General features: G+C 52.7%; 3 protein-coding genes and 2 non-coding genes across 8 annotated transcripts in view; 1 reads left to right on the top strand and 4 right to left on the bottom strand.

The window, feature by feature from the left end:
• Nucleotides 1–15183, bottom strand: part of IL4I1 (interleukin 4 induced 1) — a 15626-nt gene extending 443 nt beyond the window's left edge. The window contains exons 1-8 of the mRNA XM_032205141.1: nt 15153–15183; nt 14302–14415; nt 2873–3087; nt 2112–2224; nt 1547–1748; nt 1098–1166; nt 581–717; nt 1–386 (exon numbers count right to left, since the gene is read on the bottom strand). The exon at nt 1–386 is cut by the window's left edge and continues 443 nt beyond it. Coding sequence (XP_032061032.1) covers nt 1–386; nt 581–717; nt 1098–1166; nt 1547–1748; nt 2112–2224; nt 2873–3087; nt 14302–14415; nt 15153–15183 — 1267 coding nt within the window. The remainder of the gene's footprint in view (nt 387–580; nt 718–1097; nt 1167–1546; nt 1749–2111; nt 2225–2872; nt 3088–14301; nt 14416–15152) is intronic.
• TRNAE-CUC lies at nt 11381–11452 on the bottom strand. Its single transcript has one exon. It is a non-coding gene; the product is annotated as a tRNA-Glu (tRNA).
• Nucleotides 11762–11869, bottom strand: TRNAL-CAA. Its single transcript has 2 exons — nt 11832–11869; nt 11762–11807 (listed from the first exon to the last, which is right to left on the bottom strand). It is a non-coding gene; the product is annotated as a tRNA-Leu (tRNA).
• On the top strand, nt 14161–17345 carry LOC116500255 (zinc finger protein CKR1-like). Of its 4 annotated transcripts, none has more exons than XM_032205190.1 (3): nt 14161–14212; nt 15112–15269; nt 15687–17345. In XM_032205190.1, exons 2-3 carry the CDS (start codon nt 15182–15184, stop codon nt 17051–17053), a joined length of 1455 nt encoding a protein of 484 aa, XP_032061081.1. In that variant the 5' UTR covers nt 14161–14212; nt 15112–15181; the 3' UTR covers nt 17054–17345. The 4 variants fall into 4 exon arrangements, with proteins under 4 accessions (XP_032061081.1, XP_032061083.1, XP_032061080.1 ...); XM_032205192.1 differs by lacking the exon at nt 14161–14212 and adding an exon at nt 14390–14520 and having other exon boundaries at nt 15690–17345; XM_032205189.1 differs by lacking the exon at nt 14161–14212 and adding an exon at nt 14390–14520.
• LOC116500227 (zinc finger protein 345-like) lies at nt 17285–22147 on the bottom strand. The gene is made up of 5 exons (XM_032205140.1): nt 22053–22147; nt 20911–21020; nt 20642–20740; nt 18498–20211; nt 17285–17366 (listed from the first exon to the last, which is right to left on the bottom strand). Exons 2-5 carry the CDS (start codon nt 20996–20998, stop codon nt 17285–17287), a joined length of 1983 nt encoding a protein of 660 aa, XP_032061031.1. The 5' UTR covers nt 20999–21020; nt 22053–22147.
• Between the last annotated feature and the right edge of the window lie 1939 nt (nt 22148–24086).

Raw genomic sequence — 24086 nt, 5'->3', positions numbered from 1 at the left:
GGCTGGGGTAGTAGATGAACCTGGAAGGGCGGTCGGTGATGGAGTGCCCTCCTCGAATGCCGTCCTTCTCCCAGAACTTCTCGGTGCAAGCCAACGCTATTTTGGAGGCACTTGCATAGTGGATGGAGCGGAGGGCATGGGTTTTGGGAGAAGAGAGTGGTGGGAGGAATTTGATGTGCCTGGTGGCTTTGGCGGACGAAGTGACGAGGACGTAATCTGCGGTTGCTTTACTCGAGACCAAGGTGTCTGGAGCACGGTAAAACACCCGAACTTTGCCTCCCTTCGTTATGATTTTCTCCACCGTGCAGTTGAATTTGATGACATCCGGCAGAGCTTTGTGGAAGGCTTTGGGCAGTTGGTCAAAACCCCCCGTGATTTCATCAAAGCTGAAAGGAAGAAGAGGTAGGTGAGGAAAAGAGGTTGAGTTTCAGTAAATGTAAAACCTGACTTCTTCTAGAAGTAATAACAAAGCTTGGAGTTAGGATTCCCCATCACATGTCTTAAAGTCACTGAAGTTTCCTCTTCCAGTGGCTTTCTGTGGACAAGCACAAAATAGTGTTTCCTATAAGAGATATCTTACCTTTCCTCATCAGAGAAGATATCAAAATCCCACAGCGAGGCAAGGAAAGACAGATAAAATCCAGAGTCCTCATTCAACAGGTCACCGATCATCTGAACAGCTCCTCGGCTCAGTTTTCCTACTTTGATCAAATATTCCTAAAAAGGCCAGAAAGAAAAGAGGGCCTGATGTTATTATCTCAGGCAGTGCGTGTATCCCCTATAAACCCCAAGGCAAAATTCATGCCCTGCTGCTTGATGCTCCATCTGATTACAAAACACATGATGGAGGAACATGAGGAGAGAGGAGCTTCTCTCTTTGAAAATAAGAGAGCTCTAACTACTCCTTCCAAGTAATGATTGCTTTTTCTTTCTATTTTTTTTTTTATTATTATTTTTTTTTTTTTAAGCAGAAGGCAGAATTGGTTAGGAAAAAAACACTTAGAAGTGTTGACAGAGAAAGGGACTAGAGCACTTCAGACTTCTTCAAGAAGTTTTATCACCAGCAGGGAAATTAAATTTATTCTCAAGCCACTGACCTTGGTGGAGAAGGAGTCATATTTTTTCAGATATTCCTTGCAGTCCATAGTCTGGAACTCTCTGAAAGCCTGAAGAGGAAATATCGATATACTTGTGAGAGAAAGCACATTTCCCAAAGTGTTGCCCCCTGCTCTGTTCTGGTAGGATTCATCCGGGACATTCAGCCCTAGGGATTTGGGAACCCTGGGGCTGAGCTAGAGCTAGCAGATCCTGCCTCACCTTTTAGGAATTTATCCCTTGGTGTGGCATTTTCTATTTCCTCCAACTCCTGGTGAATTCATCCCAGAGAAATGAAGGCGTATGAAAAGACTGCATTCAGCTAGCCTCGATTCTTTCTGCTTTTCATTCCAAAAAGACCCTAATCTTCCCCAAATATGATGGCAGGTGAGGGTACACTGTAACCCAGAGGGATGGGTGCTGGTGCAATCCCTTCCACGGGGCCACGTACCTTATGTAGTGCCTCCCTATAAAGCTGGCTGGCACTTTTGCCCCTCTCTGAGGGATGCAGCGTGTAGTTTAGGATGTCAGGGTTTCTATCCACTTCCCCAGTTCTCGCCCGAATGCCGTTCACAAAGTACCAGGTGTTGTCGTCTGTCTGGATGAATGGGTTTAGCTCCAGGTCGAACTGCCTAATAAATTCACGGACCAGCCTAGGAAAGAGCAGAGGAATAGGGAGATGCTTGCAAACACCCAAACCCTGCCACTGAAGCATTAAAAACCTAGAAAGGAAACTTTCTCATCGACTATGGGGAAGCCCATGTGTTCGTTTGTAATTGCAGATAGGCATTATCAGCTCTGATAATTGTCAAAATTACCAAACACAGGTAGCCACATGGGTTTTTTTGGCCATTTTTATGCAGCTGCTAAGCTCTAGGGGAGAGATGGGGGAAATAACTTTTTCCTCCTGCTCTTCTCCATCCATTTCCAAGCACAAATCCTCAGCCTCATCCTCATCCCCATCCCCAGCCTCAGTTCTCCTCTTTTTGGGGCAGAGAAGGAGGACACCACCTTACCTGTGCTTGCCTGGCAGGCGCATGGCTCCCAGCTCCACGTACCAGTCCTGTCCCTCCTCTCGGTAGGTCCTGATCCTCCCCCCAACCCGACTGCTGGTTTCCAAAATGGTGACCTGAAAAGCAATTTGGGGTGGAGGGTGCAGGTTTTCAGCTTTCAGGGATTTTATGCAAACAAAGCAAGCTCACGGGCATCGTTGTAAGCAGCCTGTGTGCCCCATGGAGCAGGATAGGTCCCCTCCAAATGACAAAAGAGCTCTCTGTAGATCCAAAATGCTTTGTGTTGGCCAAGATCCCCTCTGCCTACAGCACAGTCCCTAACTTCTGCATCCCATTTGTGCACCCACTCTCTGCTGAAAGAGTCCTAGCGTTGGTTCAGCTGCTCCATGTGCTGGAAGGGTTTGGAAAACAGCCAGGGAAAGGCAGCTTCGTGTCTTTCCCACCTCCAAAACCCTCAGAAACAGAGAAAAAGCACCCAACAGGCACAATCTCTTTACTTTTTGCTGCTTCCATTCATTTGGGGGAACATCTAAATGAGCTGCTTTGCATATACTTTCCCTTTCCCCCCACATTGCCTCTTGTCCTTGCTTGTAGTTTTGAAAATCACTCCTGAATCAAGCGAAATTCCTGGAGCCTGCTCATTTTTCCTTCCTTCCCCCACCACCTCATCCATTCCTGCATTTATTCCCCCTGAAAATAAATTTATTTCATTCTCCAGGCTGGGAATTCCTTACGGTAGGAAAACAAAATGTGCAACCGCTCACCTTGTGGCCAGCATCTCGGAGCAGCTTCGCTGCCGTGAGCCCGCTTATTCCTGCACCGACGATGACCACGTTTGCTGGTTTAGTTGCAGGTCCCAGCCCATGCCTGACTATATCCAGTAGCTCCTCGTAGTCTCCATCATTAAGGCAATACTCAGGGAAACACGAAAACCTCTTGGCGCTCACGAGCCCCACGAGCAGGAGGATTTGGAAGAGAACTAGGGAAGGAAGAAAAGAAGAGAGGAAAATAATGCAGCGAAAACGCTCGGCAATCAGCATGCAAGTTCATTCCTGAGAGCCAGGGAGGGAGGCGGCAGCACAAACCGGTGCCCAAACCCCAAAGAAGAATGAGCAGCAAATCATTTTTCAAATCCGCTTGCACGATTGTGAAATCCACTGGCATCAGCAAGGCTCTCACGACCACAGCCAGATGTCTAGCAGGGCCAGTGAATGCAAATTTTGTTTCAAGGAAAAAAAGCAAGCCCAGAGAGATTTTATTTCATATGTTCTGCTTGTGTAACTGTTGTAGCGAGTTTCCAAAATGAGTTTGACTTTTTTTTTCAATAAGCTCGAAAGGCTCCGTAATGAGGAATGGTAATTTAATGTCGCATGTGTGCAAGGAATTTAATGAAGTTTTTAAAAAATATATTGTTGTGCCGACTGCACTGTCCCTTGTCTCCATGACATCACAATTTTAATATTGTCTTCTCCCTCCACCACACTATTACATTAGATATAGGAAGAGATTATCTATATTAAATAGATGATGACAGGTGATGGGAAAGGAAGCTTGGTGACCAGAAACCGCGCTGATTCTTTCTAATTTTTGTTGTTTCTAGTCTCAAAAATAACTACAGGAGAACTTTCATTTTCTTTTTCCTTCCCCCAGCTCTTGCTAGTTTCCTTCCAGGGAAAAAAGAGGAAGGGAGGGAGACAAAAAAAAAAAAAAAAAAAAAAAAAAAAAAAAAAAGCTTTTGAAACCACACCTTGAGTAATTCTTATTCACAGGGAAAATCCCTGTTGGAATCGCTGCTTTTGTTGGATCAGCCCCAGCTCTGCCGACAATCTGGGTCAAAATGTAGCTGCTGCAAGTGAACCTCAGAGCTGTTGGAAGTAGGACTTTCTACAGCCCATAGCGCCGATCCACCTCCCTGAAGATGCTGATTGTGGCCGTAAAATAAAGAAATAAAAAGCTCCCGCTGTGTTTAGGCCGTTTATCAACAGGTCTGCTGTCCTAAAGCATGGCTGGAAGAGGTATCGTGCTAAGAAAATTGCGTTAACCTTCTTGATCCAACACTGCCCCTGCCCTGAGCAGCCTTGAGGACCAGGGATGTTGCTTTGAGTTGTGGTTTTGGTGGGCTGTGTAGCAGCAAACAGCAAGTAATTGGTTTTATTGCCTCCATCCCACCCAACAAGACCACCCCAACCAGCCCTGGCCGATGCAGAAGGCAAAGGAGATCCTCTGGACGGAGATTGGGGTCCCCGTGGGAGGATGGCAAGCGTGTTGGGGCGAGCTCTTGGAACCATCTGCTGGATTTTCACCTTCCACCAGCCCTTACGGTGGGGCTGGAGCTGGAGAAACTGCAAATGTGATGCAAGGAGGTGTCCTCCAAGAAGGTCCCTAGGGGAAGCTGAGCTTGCGGATGGGTTTCCATTGTTCCCTACGCACCTGGGCACATCCCAGTCCCATTTGCGAGGGAGATCTCTCTCTGCCAGAGCAAGTTGCACAGGATCGTGAAATACTTTTGCTGGAGAAATGGAGATTTGAGGCTGGTGCCCTCAGGATGTGACACAAAAGGCACCCAGGAGATGTAGGCAAACCCAGCCACCGAAGACAAAAGGCAAGCAGGAGAAAGCAGCACGACACCCCCAAAGTCCAGAGGAGAATCACTCACCCGTCCCAGCCATGGTTCCTGGAGGAAGGCAAGCCTTCCGCTGAGATTATTTTCATTTTATACCCCAGCTTAAAAAAAAAAAAAAAAAAAAAAAAAAAAAAAAAAAAAGAGGTAACACGGCGGTGGTGGCTCAAAAAAAAAAAAAAAAAATCAACTCTGCCAATCAGTTCACCCCGGAAGAGAGCAAAGTGTGGTATGTCATAAGAAGGGGAAGAAGCAATTGCATGTACACTCAGTTCCCCTGTATGTATTTTTTTTTTTATTTTTTTTTTTTACTCCCTGCTGTTGCCACCTCTTTGGTCATGAGCCATCAATTTACGGGACATTATGGGAAGCGTTGTGCTCGTTGTGATCGTCAGAACAGACAAAGGGTGACCGCACCCTTCTCTGTGATGAACAGAGAGCTTCCTACTGGGAAAACATCTGGCTTGGGTTTTCTTCCCCTACACCGCAGCCCCCTTAAAATATACGTCGATATTATCAATTCATCTCTCGCCGCATGGAGACCCGCAAGGTAGCATCCAAAATATCCTTTCTGGTGGCATTTCCAGGTGGCGGTTCAACAATTCACTCTTAATTATTGCATAATTTTAGTTGTGTTGATCCTGGCCATAGAGGGAACCAAGAGATGCCTGAAATGGTAAAAACACCGAGTTGTAATGGTATTATTTTTTTCCATAATTGAGAACTTTGTGTAGCTAAGAGACCATAACCCCATAAACCAGCCTGAAGAAAGGTCCCTTGGCTGGTTCATCACACCCTGGTATGGATGGACTCCAATCTTGGCACCTTGACTGGAAATCTTAAAAATAACGATAATAAACCCACAGCAGACTACTTTTGCCCTACAAACTTGGTCTTTTCCTTCGTCTTATGCTTAACGTCTGCCTTTTCCAGTCAGTGGGGCCATTTGCTGATTCAGTTCCAGAAACAAAACCCAGAACTGGTACTTCCCAGTCTTGTGGCCCTTGGGGTGAGCTCAGCACTGGGCAGAAGCAATCGCCTTTGCTGGGACTTCCTTGGAAAAGGGCTTTGCTGGAAGAGCCCTGCAATCCTTGATAGCGATTGAGTCATCTTAGTGTTTTTTTTTCATGTTAAAAACCTCCCATTTGTCTTCTGAAGTGCTTTCGGTTCTCCTCGTGCTGGAGCAACCCCATGCAACCAAGCAGAAGTGACAGTAGTGACAGTAAATCATTCCCTCCTGCCATTAAAAGTCTGGGTTTCAGATTTTCGACTGTATTTCCCTGGCCATTGAGGCAGGGAGGCTGAGAGCTAGGTGTGGCTTTGTCTGGTCCTCTTTCTGGCTTCTTTCAGTACTGCTTTTTTTTTTTTTTTTTTTTTTTTCTTCCTTGATTGCAACAGTTGGAGTCTCTTGCACTGAGCTGACCTCATCACCACGCATTTTCCCACCCAAAGCTCAGCAATATTGCAGGTTTTTCTGAGGTTTAAGTGGAATTTTGAAGAATTGTGGTAAGGGGGTTGGGGCTCTGGTGCTGGTGCTCACTTGTGCTGTTACATTGGTCATTACTCCAGCTCTAAATACAGCCTCAGAAGAGTAAATTGTGGATCCGTGGGGTAAAACATGGATCAGGGGTGGGTGTTGAGTGGGTTTTCCATATGTTACCCCATCCATGAAGTCAAATTTGGGGGAAGTATTAAATTATGATCCCACTGGATGAGCTTGCAGGCTTTCTGGGACCAGTACTTATAGAATTCCTTAAACATAGAGCAGAGAAATGGGGAATGATTTGGGTTCAAAGGGAACTTAAAGCTATGGCCAAGGACACCTTCTACTGGACCAGGTTGCTCCAAGCCCCATCCAACCTGGCCTTGAACTCTTCCAATGACGGGACATCCAACAGCTTTTCTGGACAAGCTGTTCCAGTGCCTCATCACCCTCTGAGTAAGGAATTTCTTCCTCATATCTTAGCTAAATCCACCCTTTTTTTGTTTAAAGCCATTAATCCTTGTCATCACGCTTCCTGAAGACTCCCTCCTGTTGCTCCCCTTTAGCTATAGGAAGGCTGCTCTCTTCTCAGGGATAAATAACCCCAAATTTCTCAGCTTTTCTTCAAAAGAGAAGTGCTCCAGCCCTCTGATCATCCCCACAACCTCTTCTGGACCCACTCTAACAGGTCCATGTCCTTCTTGTGTTGAGGTCTTCATGAGTTGATGCCCAGGGTGCGATCTTTGTCATGCAGCAGGAATTAGAGAAGAGATTTGTATCTATGAGTTCTCTCGCTTCATACGAGCTTGTCACGTAGCTACAAGAGTTTTGCAACGCTGTGCTCAAAGGGTCTTCCTGGAAGAAGTCAGGGTGTGGGCTTTTCCCGGCAAAAGTCATTGTTGTGACAAGCTGGATATCTCCTGGTGCTCTTTCTTCTTCCTGTCCCATCATGGAGATTTAATCTTCCCCAACACCATACCCTCAGTGTCACTTCTGGGATTGCCAATGAAGTCCATGGTGCTTTTAATACAGCCTCAGACCTTGGCTATGCCCCCAAAATGGTGTTTTTTAACAAAATTCCGACACACAGCTCTGCCTGCTGGCACAGCAAGGCAAGACTCCAAATTAATTCTTCGCATCCAGCTTTACGTCCACGAGTTCCCTTTTTTTCCCATTAAAACTGGATGAGGAATGTCCACGGCTAATTCCCTTCTAAGAAAAATGAAAGAATTTCATGCTTTTCTATTCCATTTCTTGCTTCTTTGGGCTTTTTGGCCCAGAGCACATCCCCATTTAAGAAAATCCACCCGCTTTCCTCTTCCAAATGTTAAACCCAAATCAAAGGCATTATTTATTATTATTATCATTATTGATTATTATTATTGATTATTATTATTGATGCCATTATTATTGTTGTTGTTGTTGTTATTGTTATTATTATCATTACTACTAATTATTACAAACCACAGCTTATTTTGTCCTTTTTTTTTGTTTTTCCTGCTTGCAATCCACGGGCTGTTTTCTTGACACCTGCTGGCACCTATGATGGCAGCCCACAACACGAGGCGTCTGCTAAATGAAGCAACCGCTTCTTGAGTGATCTGAGAACAACGTGACGAAACCAGCACTTCCCCGTGTTCCCAGGACTGACAGATTTTCGAGGGTGGTTTGTTTTGATAAGGCAGAGCTTAGCGCATGTCCTAGCAAGTCACTTTATGATGGGCCTCAAATAACAGGTTTGATTGTCTGGGGATAAGCAGCTCGCTATTAATTGCACAAGGAGTTCCTCCCATGTTCCTGCTTCCCTGAGGATTACTGGAAATCCAGCTTCCACCTGAAACTTGAGGATTGGGGAGGGACAGACAGAAGAAAGACAACCCAGGATAGGATGGGGATAAAAAGTGTCCATTACTTGGGCCCGGGTGTCAGTGGGTTTCTTCCTTATTACAGCAACTTCTTTGTCGTGAGACATTGAGTAAGAATTCAGGGGAATGGTGCAAAGAGGAGAACTTTGCTTAAAAAAAAATGAAATTTCAAATTGCTTCATTCTTTCATGCAACTGCTTGCCTTGGCTTTGCTCCCTCCCCCCCCATTGCAGCTCTGGGTATGTAGTCCATAGGAAGGAAATAAAGGATCGCAAGGAAAATTTGGATAAATTAGAAGGGAGAAGAATTGTTTTAACCAGCCAGGCTGCAGGAGGGGATGAGCAGAGACCCTAAGGGCTGTGATGCTGGAGCTGCTCGTGCTTTGGGTTCATGGGACATATGGGAAAAGCACATTATTTTGTGCCCAGGGAGCATATTCTACATTTACGACCCCCAAAAGATTGATTAAGCTTGGGGGGGGATTTCCTGCAAACACCAGCTCCCTGCTTTATGATGGGGATTTCCCATCCATGGCCAAAGGTGAGAAAAGGTGCATGAGAAGTAGGATTGGCATCCGTGAATCCATTCCCAGAGCAGAAATCCCCAGGGAAGGCCAGTCAGAGCCTCGAGTCTGGATCTTCGGACCGTGTATCCATCCTGGCACTGCCCATTTATGTTTTATACCCATTTATTTTCCCCTCCAGCTCTTTGCTGGCATCTGTCTCATGATAATTTCTCCCTTTTGTGAGCAAGAATTTATACTGAGTTATTGCTCCGGGTCAGCAAACAGGACTGGGACGAGCGGATATATTTTAAGGACTTTTTTTTCAGGGTTGAAATGCAATTTGTAGGTGCTGGAGGAGCACCAAATACTCAGAGCATTGAGTAGGGTGAAGAAATAATTAAATTATTCCAAATAATTGCCTTATGGTTTTAACAGTGTTGGTTTTTAGGGGGAGAAAATCAGGGTTTGGAGGGTTTGGAGCTGGTACAGGACATAGCACGCAGGGGGATTTGAGCATTTGAGAAAATGGAGGTGATGAGCGTGTGCATTTCCACGTGGGTATGAAAAAAAAAGAGCTGTGCTGGAGAGGAAAAACCTGGGGACTTTATTGGGTTTAGGTGGCAAGGTTTTGGGAGCAGGCAGAAGAGGGCGGATGGGGCAGAAGTTGGTTTTGGTGTGCTTTGAGTTCCCACTGCTGCAGCCTGTTATTAGCGGGCAATAAATTCCATTCATCAGCCTTCTGCTGAGTCTGTTTTGCTCGTGACAGCAATCGCTCGAGCGATCTCCCTGATTTAATAAGGCTCGGCTAGCCCCGGAGCTTAGCTGGCCATTGCTGTGAAACCACCAAAGGTGGATCTGGGTGGACTCATTAAGTAATTAGTCATCATCTCTCAGCTGGCAGGCAGATTTGCTGGCGGTTTGAGCCAAGGAGAGATGTTCTTCCAAAGGATTTTATTTTCCTTTGTTTCCTGCTCAGCCAGAAACCTCCCCTGGCGTGGATGGAGCAAGCTTTTGGGGATGGGGTTGATCTTCCTGCCCCCGCCCCGAAAAGAAATGCTCATTTTTTGGGAAGTGGAAGATTTACGCCGCGATTTGTGCCGTTATTGGGGTTTGACATCACGGTGGGGTCAAAGGGGTGGGGGACACAGGGGGGCTTTTGGGGTCCCAGTATACCTGGGGGGCCGGGGGGGCGCAGTGACCTGCATCATTCCATTGTGAAGCGTTGGGGGCATTGTTCTCTGGGCCAATGGGGGGGCTCAGTCCTGTCCCTAATTTGCTTAAAAGCGGGTGGGCTGAGGCAGTTGCAGGTTCGAGGGGTCCAGGCAGGGCAGGGTTGAGCCATGGTGTCCGCCAGGGGAAGAAAGCAATCCCAAAGGAGGAGGCAACCCCAGCAAAGGAGGAGGCCGAAGGGTCACGCCAGGAGACCTCCATCCAAGCCCAGGAAGGCCCGCGGGAAGGCGAAGCGAAAACCCACGGAGCCGCAGAAGAAAGCGGCCACCAAAGGCCCCTTCAACCCCCTCGGCGCCAAGGCGCTCGGCCAGATAAAGCGAGACAGCAAGCTCCTGTCCCGAGAGGCCAAGGGGCTGATGGTGAGCTTCCTGCACGACGTCTACCAGCAGGTTTCGAAGGAGGCCGACCGGCTGAGGAGGGAGAGCCGCCATCCCGTCGCCGGCCCCTCGCACGTCCAAGCCGCCCTCCGCCGCGTGATGCCGAAGAGGTTCAGGCAGCCGAGCAGCGTGGCCGCGCGAAGCGGGCACTAAAAGCGAGGCCCTCCCTCCTCGAACCCCTCCTCGAACCCCTCGGGAGCAAGATCCAAAGGCCCAAGGAGAGGGAGCGAAAACCTGAAAAGCTGCTGGCAAGATCTGTGCGACCACCAGCGTATGGTGGAAGGACTGCAAAGAAGGAAATATTAAAACCAGCATTGCAATAAAGCACAATCTTGGCAGCATTTGGTGGTGTCTGAGTGGTTTTTTATTTGTTTTTTATCATGAGGTTCATAATTTCATTAGTGAGTAGCTGACTATTAGTGAGTAGTTGACTCATTACTTGAGTCTGTAGGTGTTATATGAGAAAAATAAATGTTTCACACAATCAGAGAATTTCTAGGTTGGAAGAGACCTCAAGATCATCGAGTCCAACCTCTGACCTAACACTAACAAGTCCTCCACTAAACCATATCACTAAACTCTACATCTAAACATCTTTTAAAGACCTCCAGGGATGGTGACTCCACCACTGAGGATGGAGTTTCCATCCTCATTACTGCAAGGTGATGCTTACATACACCTGACTCTATATAAATTGCGATGATTTGAATCCCTGAATGTGCAGGGAAAATGTCACAACACCCTAAACTGCCCCAGGATAGCGGTGGTGACAGCCTGGCCCTGCCCTCGTCGGGATATTAGACATGGCAATTAAAGCAGTGATTCTTAGAAAGAAAAATCAGCGGGGTCATGATGCTTTTAGATGGTGAATGTGAGAGCGTGAGTGCGTGCTTCTAGGGTTGAATTTGAGGAAAAAATGAAATGAAATGAAATGAAATGAAGTAAAATTAAGTAAAATAAAATGAAGTAAAATTAAGTAAAATAAAATGAAGTAAAATGAAGTAAAATAAAATAAAATAAAATAAAATAAAATAAAATAAAATAAAATAAAATAAAATAAAATAAAATAAAATAAAATAAAATAAAATAAAATAAATAAAATAAAATAAAATAAAATAATAAAATAAAAAGATTGTGGTTGTTAGCAGGAGAAAAAAAAAAAAAAGTAATTTTGGGTGGGGGGAAAAGGAGTTTCCCTGACCGGGAATCGAACCCGGGCCGCGGCGGTGAGAGCGCCGAATCCTAACCACTAGACCACCAGGGAAGCGCTGATATCGGCGCTCCGGCGCGGCCCCACGTGTGACCCCATCACGAGGGGACCCCAGCCCACGGCTGGGGGGGTCGCGTTTGTCCCCCCCGGCAGCCAGGACCCCCCCAAAAACAGCGTTTCCCTCCCTATTTCCTCGCCGTGACCCACTCGTGGCTTCCACCCACGCGTGGGTGCAAACGGCTGGGCACAGGAATGGGAGCAAGAGCGAGTTTTAGCGCCGAAAAAATGGGGGAAAATCAGCGTTTTCCCCGAATCCGCGTGCGGGAGGGGTGGAAAAGGGTTGAGATGGCAAAGGAAAAGGTGTGTCAGAAGTGGGATTTGAACCCACGCCTCCATTCGGAGACCAGAAAACCCCAGGGAGGGAAAGCAGAGCCTTGAGTCTGGCGCCTTAGACCACTCGGCCATCCTGACACCGCTGGGAGCCTTCCTCCCCCTCCTCATCCTCGAGAATTAACCTTCAAATAAAGCTAGTGGGTCCGGAGGGGAAGTATTTGGGGCTTTTCTTGGGATTAAGCCATTTAAATGCATATATACTATATGTATTTTACATATATCTGTGTGTTTTTATGTATTTCTGTATTTTCTTTGCCCTAATTGTGGGTTTTTCTGGCTCAGATCTTTATGCAAATTATGCATAATGTCACAGAAGCCCTGTCTCGCCCATCCAACCCCGGGCTGTGGTGTCGAGTCCTCATTTGCCTGTACCCACCCCTAAAAAAGCTCCGGGACCCCCCCGGAACCACGACCACCGAGGCCGAAGGACACCCCATGGCCGCAGCCACCAAGCAACGAGGGCAGCCCCCAAGAAAGAGGAGGAGGAGGAGGAGGAAGCAGAAAGCCCAGCAGACGAAGCCTCTCGTTAAGCAGAGAAGTTCGGGGAGCTGGAAACCAGTCCCAAAGGGACTCAATTCCCAGTTGAAGAAGAAATCCAACTGGAGGTGCCTCCCCGGGCCTGCCGGCCTCGTGCCACCGGTAGCCGGGCGCATGTCGGTCAGGGCGAAGAGGTTGATGAAATCCTTCATGGACAACGTCAGCAAGGGGCTGGTGAGCGAGGCAGATCGTTGGAGGAAGCAGCGCCGCGGGTCCTTCATCGGCACCACGGAGCTGAGGGCCGCCGCCGAGAAGGTCATGAGGCGAAGAGGGGGGAGGTTTCCCTCCCTCGTGCCCCGCGGCGCGCAGTGAGGGACGCCTCTCGCCACCACGTTTTGCCTCTTCTCCCTCGTTTTAAGCCCCAGGGAAAAGAAGAAGAAGGAAAAAAAGTGAAGGAGAAAGAAAAATAATAATAAAAAAATAAACTCGGAGCCTTTCTCGCCTTCTTGGTTCCTGTAGGGATGGCCACCGGGCCTAGCGCCCCGTGATGCCAACATGGGGTGTTTGGGGTTGGTTCCCAGATGGGAGCATCTCCAGCATCCTGGAAATGTAGGATGATGTGTAGCTGCCCACCGTGATGCTGGTGGGAAGCCACAAAATGCCCCAAAAAGGCTCTGGTGGGAGCTGAGACCACACCAAATGTCTGGTCAGGGGCTGGAAGCCCCACTGGGGACATCTGGAAGCAGGGTGATTGCTCCTGGACATCCTGAAATTACATTTATTTAGTGTTTTGGGGAGAGAAATGATGTTTTCTGCCCCCAATTCTCTTTATTTAGGGCTGGGCTTCTGGGTTTGGTGTGATTTTGCAGAGATTTTAGGAGCTGGGACAGGGGTAGAGCCAAAGCCAGTGCCTGGAGCCCCATAAACACGTTCCCCAGACAAATCCCAAGGAACGTAGAGCCTAAATGTGAAACTCCCCAAAACCAGGGCTTGGACCCCTTGGGATCATCCATCCCCTGCTGAGGAGGGGGAAGAGGAGGGAGGTTGCAGCAACCGGCCCCGGGGAGGAAGGGGTTAAATGCCTGTGCGTTGGGGGGGGCAGGATTTAGGATAATCCCCCAGCCCCAAGCCCTGGGTGAAGGAAATTAAAAGGAAAATCACTGCTTTCCCACCCAGGGAGGGGTTAAATCGCCAACAAATAAGAATAATTAAAAAATTATAATTTAAATATTTTTTTTGGGGGGGGAAACAAGTTGTTTTTGCCTACCAGCTGATGAAAATAGGGGGTCTGGTGTCCCCCACCGAGCCCCAATCTCCTTGGGATGACGATGGGATCGGTGTCCCCATAATCCCTGGGATGCCACCTGGCTCCGTATCTCACCCCCTTTCCCCCCCATAAGCCATTTTTTGGGGGTGCTTCCCCCTTTTTTGGGGGCTTCTGGGCCATATGGCACACAATGGGACCTGTGGTGCCCCCCCCCCAATACATGGGATGTGTCCCATATGCTGGGACCCCATAGCTAAACTGTACCCCCCCATCCCCTTTAAAATCCCAGTTGCCCCCCAGTCCACCCCAGTTCACCCTGAGCCCCTTCCCCGTTTTATCCTTCCTCTTTCAGACCCCAAAAGATGATGGGAGGGGGGGGAAAGCATCTTTTCCTTTCCTAAATCCCATAATTTAACAATTTTATCACCCCCCCCCCCCCAATTTGGGTCCCCATTTCCAGGCGAAAACCCCAATTTCTTGCCCCCAGCAACACCAGCAGAGCAACCGCCCCCCCCGTGTACCTCCTGTCCCATCTCACCCCATTCCCCCCCCGCACCCCAAACTTGCAAAACCCTAAAAAAAAAAAACCTCTCAAGGACCCAGGAACTGGGATTTTGGCTGGGCTGAGGAGCCGGGGGTCCCCCAAAAAACGCATCGGAGATGTTTGGGGAAAGGAGGTGACGGAGCAGGCCCCGTGTGTGACCCCCCCCGGGTATTTAGGGACAGCGGGATGTGTATAGGGGGGGGGGAGGAGGGTTTGGGTTACCTCTAGAGGGCTCTGGGTAAGATCTGAGCTTTTTCTTGGCGTCTCCTTTCTGCCGGATACCGGCTTGGGCTTCCGGAGCAAAGCCATGGCCGGCATCGCCTCCATTGTGCCCCGCTGTCGGGGGGGTCCGCGCACCCCAAAAACACCCTAAAAAAGCACTGGGGTGGCTGTTTGGGGGGGGGAAGTTTCCCCCCCCCCGGTGAAGGGCAGAGCTCGCAGGTAATGGGGTGGAAAGGGGTCGGAGGTTGCAGGACGTGGCCCTTGGGGGTGTTCGCTGGGGGGAGCGGATTATTTTGGGGGAGAATATGGGGGGGGGCGGTTAATGGGATCTGCACACCCCCCCCCCCCTCTAGGGTGCTGTCAGTCCAGGAGGGCCGATTCCCAGTGGGTTGGGGACTGGGGGAACTGGGACGGTGGGGGGAGGAAGGCAGAGGGTGTGGGATGTGGTTTGGTGGAAAAATGAGGGGGGGGGGGGGGGAATATTTTTAGGGGGGAAGATTTCGAGGGCGAAGTTTTATTATGGGGAGGGACACGGGATTATTACGGGGAGAACTCTGCCTCCCAAACCTCCTTTGCCGTCTGCAGAAGCTCCAATTTCATCATTTCTTCCCCCAAATCCCTTTTGAGGCAGTGGGGGCCCTCCTGCTCCCCTGGGGGGGGGTTAATCTTTTGGGGGGGGGGGACACCCTGCATGCGCTGCGAGAGGGAGACAGAAAACCCCAAATTCAGCCCAGGAAAAGCATCAGAACCCCAAATGAGAAGCGTTTCTGGGAGGATTTCCCCCGTTTTAGGGATTTCTCTTCCCCACAGGGGGTTTTGAGGAGCCGTGAGCGAGGAGGGGAGGCACAAACCTTTGTTCCCGTGTCCCCCCCCCCGTGCCATGGAGCCCTGGGTGATGCTGGACCCACGGCAGAAGGCGCTGTACCGGGACGTGATGCAGGAGAGCTACGAAACGCTGATGTCCCTTGGTAAAAAACCCCCCACCCCCGTCCCAATCCCCTCTTTTTCTCCTCGAGCACCCCAATCCCTTTTCACCCCGCCCTATTTTTATTTCCCCCTTCCCCAAAAGGCAAGGAAGCGGGACGGGAACGGGGAGGGAGGAATCCAGGCAGGTTTCCGGGGGGGGGTTCCCCAAAAACCCCAGTGTTTTCCTTAATATTTTCCTCTTTTAAAATAAAAAATTACGGGTTTCTGCATGTTAATTAATTGGAAAAGAGCTCGTGGGGTACTCATGCGTGTCCCTGTCCCCAATTCCTTCCTCCTCTCTTCCTCCCCTTCGGGACACCGGATTTATAGGGGAAACCTGCTCCATTTATTTAAATACCCGTCCCCCAATTTTTTTTTTTTTTTTTTTTTTTTCCTTTTTTTCTCCCCAATCTCCTCAGCAGCTCAGGGGCTGGTGAGCGAAAAAGCCGCGGAGGAAGGCGCCGCCCAGCAGATCCCCGAGGAGCTCGAAGCGCGCCCGTCCCGCAGCCCGGAGAGGGCCAAAACTTTGGGCTCCAACCGGAGGAAAACCAAACGGCCCGACAAAGCCGTGCCCCACGGCCTCGCCAAACTCCCCAAAACCACCCCGGCCCCCAAATTAGACTGCGCCAAACCCCTCCGGGGGGGCGCGGGCGCCAAGGGCTCGGCGCGGGAGCGACCCTATGGCTGCGCCGACTGCGGGAAAAGCTTCCCGTGGGCTTCGCATTTGGAGAGGCACCGGCGGGTCCACACGGGCGAGCGGCCTTTCGGCTGCCCCGAGTGCGGCGAGACCTACAGCCAAAGCTCCCACCTCCTCCAGCACCGCCGCACCCACGCCAGCGACCGGCCCCACAAATGCGGCGAGTGCGGCAAGCGTTTCGCCGGGGCGGCCGAGCTGGCGGCTCACGGCCGGGGCCACGCGGCCGAAAAACCCCACAAATGCGGCGACTGCGGCAAAGGTTTCGTCTGGGCTTCCCACCTGGCCCGCCACCGCCGCGTCCACACCGGGGAGAAACCTTTCGGGTGCCCCGAGTGCGGCGAAGCTTTCACCCAAGGCTCCCACTTGGCCAAGCATCGCCGCAGCCACACGGGCGAGCGGCCCCACCGGTGCCCGGCTTGCGGCAAGACTTTTGGCCAGAGCTCCGACCTGGCCCGCCACCGCCGCACCCATTTGGGGAAAAAAGCTTTGCGCTGCGGGGATTGCGGCAAGCTTTTCCGCGCGGGGCCGGCCCTGGCCCGCCACCAACAGGGTCACCGGCGAGAGCGCGCCCACCGCTGCGGCGACTGCGGGAAGGGCTTCGTTTGGGCATCCCACCTGGAGAGGCACCGGCGGGTGCACACGGGCGAGCGCCCCTTCCCCTGCGGCAGCTGCGGCGAGCGCTTCGCCCAAAAAGCCCACCTCCTCCAGCACCGCAAAACCCACTCCCCCGAGCGGCCCTATAAGTGCGGCGAGTGCGGGAAGCGTTTCGGGGAGGCCCCCCCTTTCCTGGCCCACCAGCGGGGCCACGCGGCCCAGAAGAGCTACACGTGCGGGGAGTGCGGCAAGGGTTTCGCCTGGGCGTCCCACCTGGAGCGCCACCGCCGCGTCCACACCGGGGAAAAACCCTACGAGTGCCCCGAGTGCGGCGAAGCCTTCAGCCAGAGCTCCCACCTCACCAAGCACCGCCGCAGCCACCTCCCCAAAGTGGATTTCTCCCCCTCCTCCAGGACCCGGCCGGCGGGGGGAAAGCCCCCCGCTGCGCCCCGCTTGGCGAATCCACCCAGGGAATGCAGCGGAGAGGAGCAATGAAAGACCCCAAAAGAAAACTTTGGGATGGGGACGAGGCCAAGGACAGCAAGGGACACTTCGGAGCAGCCCTGCCGCCCTCTTCCATCGGGGTTTCTCCTTCCTGATGTCTCCTAGAAGCGATGGGGGAACGCTGCGTGCACCCTTGGTGCTGGGGACTCCAAAAAGGGACGTTTTTGGGGACACGAAGCCCCTTCCCGGGGGACACACGGTGCCCTTTTGCATTGGGAAGGGTCAACATGGGTTGCTGGGGCTGTCCTTGTGCCAAAATACGTGGTTATTTGTGCCTGCTCCATCTCGGGTCTGCTTTTTGGGGCTGGAGACGGGGACCCCGTGGGGATAAACCGGCCCCTGAGGGCGCGGCAAGCGGGGAGGGAGATTTTTTTGGGGGGGAAAGAGGGGAAAAAATGTAAACCCCATGCCCTACAGCCAGCTGTGCCTGGCTCTCCTCGCACCACAACCCCAAATCCCATCGCTGCCCCCAGTGGGAGATGTGTGGAGGGGTTTTAAAGCACGTGGACCCCGCGGGATGTGTTTGGGGTTGGATCCTACGGGGAAAAATCCCCCGGGTAGGAGCTGGGCTTGCTGGGGAAATCGTGCTCCGGGGACAAAAGACACCGAGACACACGGAGAGGGGTTTTTGGTGAACTATCCTCTATTTTATTACCTGCTAAGCCAGCCTCTCCATCCCTGCCCGAGCCCCCCGGCGCATCCCAAACCAGCTCCGGTGTGACCCAAGCACATTTGGGGCAGTTGGGGCCGGTCCCTTTTTCTCTTTCCCGAGCCGTTTCTCCCCAAAATCCCCCCTGGCAGGGGGTCCCCGCAGTGAACCCTCTGTTTTCTTTGCTGCTGATCCCCTCCCGTGCACCCAAACCCCCCCAAAACAGAGGATGGAGAGGGCTATAGGGCGATCAGCCAGCCCTCCCCAAATCCACCCCTCACCCCATTCTCCCTCCGTGTGCCCCCTCTCCCCACTTCACCCCCCTCAGTTCCATCCTAACCCCCCCCAAACACACCCCAGGGTGTCCTGGACCCCCTCCCCAGCTCCCAAACAGCCCCTTTGCACCCCCTGCCAGGGGCTGGGGGACCCCACCCCAGCTCTGGATCATCCCAAAAAGCAGGGGGTGGCTCTGCCCCCCCCCCCCAACCCCAAATTCTGCCCCCATCTCAGGAGCTGGGGGGCGGCAGGGACGCCCAAGGCTCTTGGGGGGCCGCGGCACCGCTTCGCAGGGCGTCCCCCTCCCCGGGTCTCCACGCCACGCCGGGGGGCACGAGAGCTTTGGCAGCCCAGCCTTTAGGGGCCGCGGAGGAGGAAGAGGAGGGCGAGGAGGGCGAGGAGGGCGAGGAGGAGGAAGGCACTGGGTGCTGCTGGAAAACGGAGCCGGTCTCCTCCGCCCAGAGCTCGGGGGGTGTCGCCGTGCCCCCCCCCGGCTTCTCTCCTTCCCACCAGGAGGGAGGCAGCAAGGAGAGCCCGCTGCTGCCGGCGGTGGCGGCGGCGGCGTGCAGTCGCTGGTGAGCCGCCAGGGCGGCGGCGAGGCCGAAGGCTTTGCCGCACTGGGGGCAGCCGTGGCGCTTTTCGGCCCCCCCCGCGCCGTGAGCCCGCTGGTGCCGGTTGCGGTGGGAGCTGCGGCCGAAGCGTTTGCCGCAGTGGGCGCAGGAAAAAGGCTTCTCGCCGGTGTGGGTGAGCCGGTGGCGGTCGTAGTGGGAGCTCCAGGCGAAACCCTTGCCGCAGACGCCGCACTGGTAGGGTTTTTCTCCGCGGTGGAGCCGCCGGTGCCTCTCCAAGCTCAGCGGGGTGCCGAACCCTTTGCCGCACTCGGGACAAGCGTGGGGCCGGCCCGCTTGGGCGACGTGGGTGCGGCGGTGGGCCAGCAAAGTGGAGCTGACGGCGAAGCTCTTGCCGCAGTCGCCGCAGCGGTAGGGCCGCTCGCCCGTGTGCACCCGCCGGTGCCGCTCCAGGTGGGAGCTGACGGCGAAAGCTCGCCCGCACTCCCCGCAGCGGAAGGGTTTCTCCCCCGTGTGGACGCGCCGGTGGCGCTCCAGGTGCGAGACCCAGCCGAAACTCTTCCCGCAGGCCCCGCACGGGTAGGGTTTTCCTCCAGCACCGCTTTCCTCAGCGCAGCTTTTGGCAAGCGGCTGCTGCCGGGCGTGGGTGCGCCGGTGTTTGGCCAGAGCCGAGCCCCAACGGAAGCAGCGTTGGCAATCCGGGCAGGGGTAGGGCCGCTCGCCGGTGTGGACGCGCTGGTGTTTGAGGAGGTCGGAGCCGTGGGCGAAGCTTTTGCCGCACTGCTCGCAGCGGTAGGGCCGCGGGGGGCTGCTGAGGGGGTCGTCCCCAAGCGGCGGCGTCTGGGTGCCCTTGTGCTTGAAGCGCCGCGGGTCCGTCTGGTGGTTGAGGCGCTTGCCGCAGTCGGCGCATTTCTGGGGGGGCGGCGGCGGGGGTTCTTCCTCCTCCTCCTCATCCTCTTCCTCCTCTTCCTCCTCCTCCTCGGAGGCGGCGGCGGCGGCGTGGGTGCGCATGTGGCGGTCGAGGTGGGAGCTCCAAGCGAAGGCTCGCCCGCACTGGGCGCACTGGAAGGGTTTCTCCCCCGTGTGGATGCGCCGGTGGCGCTCGAGGTGGGAGCTCCAGGCGAAGGCTTTGCCGCACACCCCGCACTCGTAGGGTTTCCCCCCCAAGTGGCTCTTCTGGTGCCGGTCGAGAGCCCCCGGGTCGGCGAAGCTGCGGCCGCACTGGGGGCAGCGGTTGGGTTTTTGGCCGCCGGGAGCGTGGGTGCGCTGGTGGGTGAGGAGCGAGGAGCTGACGCTGAAGCGGCGGCCGCAGTCGGGGCAGGCGTAGGGCCGCTCGCCCGTGTGGACCCGCTGGTGGATGGTGAGGTCGGAGCGTTGGATGAAGCCCTTGCCGCAGTCGGGGCACTCGTGGGGCCGGTCGCCGCTGTGGATTTTTTGGTGTTTCACCAGGGCCGACTTGTGGCTGAAGCTCTTGCCGCACTCGCCGCACGTGGTGCCGGGCTGGGGGGCTCGCTGCGGCGGGGCTTCCCCGCTCCCGCCCGCCTTCACCTCGGCGGGGCTCGAGGGATGCTCCTCAGCCGTGGGTTTTGAGGTTTCGGGCTCTTTCTCAACAGTTTCTTCTCCGGGGGGTTCCTGCTCCGCTCGTGCTCCGTCCTCTGTGGGGCACAGGGAAAGAGAGACGCGACCCAGGCAGATTTTGTCTCTGCCGGGGCTGGGGAGATGAAACGGAGGGCAAGGGGGGGGATTCCTCCTCGTTTTATTTCACGTTTTCCTCCAGGGAAGCACCTCCAGGGGAGCCGATCCCCATCCCACCCCCCCGCCACCAGCACGAACGCAGTAATTAAATCACCGTCGCCTCCACCACATCCCCATTTCTCTCTGGACCACCCCAAAAATCCTCTCGGCTGACTGCAGAGTGGCTTTGGCATTTCCATTTCGGCCAGGACATCCCCCTGGCATTGCGTTCTGGCCATTCCAGCATCTTTTTCAATTTTTGGGAGATGTCCAAAGGTGGGGGAAAGCCACCAGCAGGAGCCAACCCCAGTTTTTTTTGTGCCACGACCACGGCGCAATGCGGGGGCTCACCTCCAGACGGGGCGTCCTTGGGGACTTGGAGATCCAGGGCTGTTGGTTCACCCTCGTGGGCCAGGCGGGACAGCAGGTCGGGCTTGGAAACGGGGAATTCTGGAAAAAAAAGGAGGGGGGAGAAACACGGATCAGCAGGGCTTGCCCTCCTCAGGAGCCCCCGAGCCCTTTGCACGAAGATGAGAGGATCGAGTGACCCAAATCCTGTCCCCATATTCGGATATTTGGCCCATCCCCGAATTTTCTCCATTATTTTGGGGTCTCCTCACCCAGCGCCATCAGCGTCTCGTAGCTCTCCTGCATCACGTCGCGATACAGCGCTCGCTGTCGCGGGTCCAGCAGCACGTAGGGCTCCATGGCCGGCCTCGCGAGCCCCCCCCTACAATAAGGACGTGACACCCCCATCAGCAACAACCCAACCCCACGGATTTGCATGCAAAACCCCCCGTTTTATTAACCTGTGGATTCTCTGCCGGCTGATAGAAAGGCTGAGCCCCCACTGCATCACAAAACTGGGGGCTGATAAGCCTCTATCCCTTAATCCACCGCTTATTTTCCCAAATCTTCCAGCATAATTCTTAAAAAAGAAAGAATAAACCCCATATTTCATTAATATTCCATATTTCGGTAACCTGCAGACAACATCCTCACCCTAAAACAAACCGATATATCACTGATAGCATCACTTATCACCAGAGATTCATTTTTTTTTACTGCACGAGCAGGCTCTATGCTCAATAACTCAGCCAAATCCTTTTTTTATTTTTTTTTATTTTTAATATAGATGCAGGTATTTTTCTGAGGGTTGCAGGCAATTAGGTCAGAAGCACTTAAATCTGAGCGGCTGAATTACTGGATGCAAGTTTGCTTTCTAGTAGGTGGAACAGGTCCAAGACATGCTCCGTGCACACTTTCCAGTGCACACAGCAGCTTTTGGGTGATTTTTCACTCCAATCATATCAAAGCTAATTCCTACTGTACCAAATCCTGAAATCCTGAGTGCTCCTCCACGGGTTCCTTCACCTTCATCAAGAATCCTGCCCCAAACTTTTCATTTTTGCCCCCCCAAAACACACAGCAATTGCTCCCCACCCCTGCAAAAAGGATGAATTACAGATATTTCTCTACCATGCCCGGAGGAGCCACAGATTTCGGGTACTCAGCACCGTCTCTAACAATTCTGGGGGGAAAATGTGACTTTTCCCAAGTAGAGGAACCAGGTTTGGCGCTCTCTGCTGCAAAATCATTAAAAAAAAACAAATTGCTCCCACTCCTCCCTCCTTTCGCTCATCCTCCTCTGCGAGCAGCATTTAGGATCCCGCTTTATTTCTATTTTCCAGCAGAGGATGGAGAAGGGAGGACTGACGGGGGGACAGAAAGAAAGGTTTGGGGCAGGCTGTACCCGACTTACTGATGTCAGGAATAAAAGGGCGATTTCAGGCGCACACCGCGGATCCCTCCTACATTTTTTTTTTCCCTGGCAGCTCATCCTGCTTCATTTTATTTTCCCGGGTGGTTTTTCCATCCTGCTAAAAAAAAATAAAACAAAAGGGGAGGGGGGAATCAGCACTTTCAGCACTCAAAGGCACCCGAACGAGACACGAAATGAATCCCACCCCGTGCTAACAAAACAAGGGGGAAGGACGGAGGGACGCCAGCACCTCCAGAAAGACAATGGGAAGAGCTTTTTTTTTTCTTTTTTTCTTTTTGTTTTTTTTAACAAGGATGGAGAGCATCTGGCGGGCTGAGCTGAGTGTGCGGGTGGCGAGGTGGATGGGCTGGGAGGGGAGAAGAAAGGAAGGACGGAGGGGAGAAGGAAAGGGGGATGGAAAAGGAGCCATTTTACACTCCCTATCCGCATCCAAAGACCAAGCCTCCCCGTTACCTGTGGTCTCCGGCTCGGGAGGTGCTGGCGACAAAACCTGGAGGTGCCCCACTCTCTGCCCCCCACCCTGCCTTGAAAAAAAATCCCTCTTCTCCCCCCAAAACACAGCACAGAGGGGCAGGGGGCTGGGTGTCCCTCCCTGGGGTGCAAGGGCCACAGGGAGCGGTGGCCGCAAGCCCAGCCCCTCTGATATCCTGGGCAATAAGAGAGTTAAAAAAAAAAGGGGGAAGGAAGGAAGGAATTAAAAAAAAAAAAAAAAAAAAAAGAGAGAGAGAGAGTGAAGGGTAAAGAGCTCTGCACAATTGCCAGGGCCCTCTGGCGGCAATATCTACGGCACAGGCGGAAATAGAAATTTTAAAATATCCTTTGGGAGAAAATTAAAAAAAAAAAAAAGAGCAAAATAAATAATAATAAAAAAAAAAAATCGCATGGATACACGGTTTCCCTTGCAAAACCTCCCCAAAATAACAACACATCTGGATGCACAATGTCACCAGCAAAATCAGAGCAGTTCTTTGGCTGGCAGCCACTTTCACCCCCATGATGTGGCCAGCATGGTTTGAGGAGAAACAGTGAGGCGTTCTTCCCAAAATTATAGAAAATATGACAATTTTGGGGTCCCACAGTGACATTTCCTCGTGGATGGCTGTGGTTCACAGTGGAGCTCCCCACTGCAGGCCTCTGCCAGCTCAAAGCAGGACCCCCTGAATTTATGGATGATAAATCTGTTAGGGACCACTTTGAGGGCAAATATCCTAAATTTGGAAATGGGGGGAGGTATCGTGGGACATTTGAGCAAGTCTGGACTGAGGGAACGGGGCAGCAGCTGTCCCAATTCTTTCCAAGGGCTGTTTCTGCAGAGAAAGGGGGGGGATCTGTCAATGGGGACAGCTGCATGCATGTCCTGCTGGCAAGGAGCACAGTTCTGATGTGTTTAAGAGACATATGAGGATTTAGGGGCTCACAGAAGCTGCAAAATGGCCCCATACGTGTGGTTTTGTTTGTTTGTTTTTTGTTTGTTTGTTTTGGGGGGTGCATCCTCAAAGGACCCATCACCGTGGCAATGGGTGCCCTCACTCAAGATGAACACCAAGGTCTCATTCCCCCGCCCCAGGGGGCCATCTTGAGCAAGGCTTTCCTCAAGCAAAAAGGGAGGAAGCAGCCATCTCGCCCTACTCGCCCCGACGGCCCTTTAGGGAGGGGGAGGCCGCAGCCATCTTCTCCTCTTGCCCTGCCTGAGGGCGAGGCGGCCATTTTGAAGGAGGGCACGCGGCCGCCATTTTGGAAGCGGGCACGGCGCCGCCATTTTGGAAGCGGGCACCTCCTCCCTGAGGAGATCCCAGCACGCAGGCCCCAAATTTGGAGTTTTTCACCCCAAATTCTAGCCCACCCCATCCAAACCTCCGCCAGAAAGTAGCATTTCCCACACCTACTTCCTCATCAGAGCAAATTTCACCAGGGACAGTGAGGAAAATGTAAAGAAAGGCAGGGAAATCCTGGTATTAAATCCTCCATCTCTCTCATGCTTCTCCAACTTCTACTTCGCAATTTTTAATCATT

This window comes from Aythya fuligula, chromosome 33, assembly GCF_009819795.1.
Source record: "Aythya fuligula isolate bAytFul2 chromosome 33, bAytFul2.pri, whole genome shotgun sequence".
NCBI classification, from domain to species: Eukaryota; Metazoa; Chordata; class Aves; order Anseriformes; family Anatidae; genus Aythya; species Aythya fuligula.
Note: the sequence above shows the minus strand (reverse complement) of the source record. Positions and strands in the feature narration are given on the sequence as shown.

Coding starts and splice junctions, on each gene's coding strand:
- LOC116500255 (XM_032205190.1), top strand. CDS start 15,182: ATGGAGCCCTGGGTGATGCTGGACCCACGGCAGAAGGCGCTGTACCGG. Junction 15,270..15,686: donor CGAAACGCTGATGTCCCTTG/GTAAAAAACCCC, acceptor CAATCTCCTCAG/CAGCTCAGGGGCTGGTGAGC.
- LOC116500227 (XM_032205140.1), bottom strand. CDS start 20,998: ATGGAGCCCTACGTGCTGCTGGACCCGCGACAGCGAGCGCTGTATCGC. Junction 20,741..20,910: donor CGAGACGCTGATGGCGCTGG/GTGAGGAGACCC, acceptor TTTTTTTTCCAG/AATTCCCCGTTTCCAAGCCC. Junction 17,367..18,497: donor TCCTTGCTGCCTCCCTCCTG/GTGGGAAGGAGA, acceptor CCCCGTCTCCAG/CCCCAAAAAGCAGACCCGAG.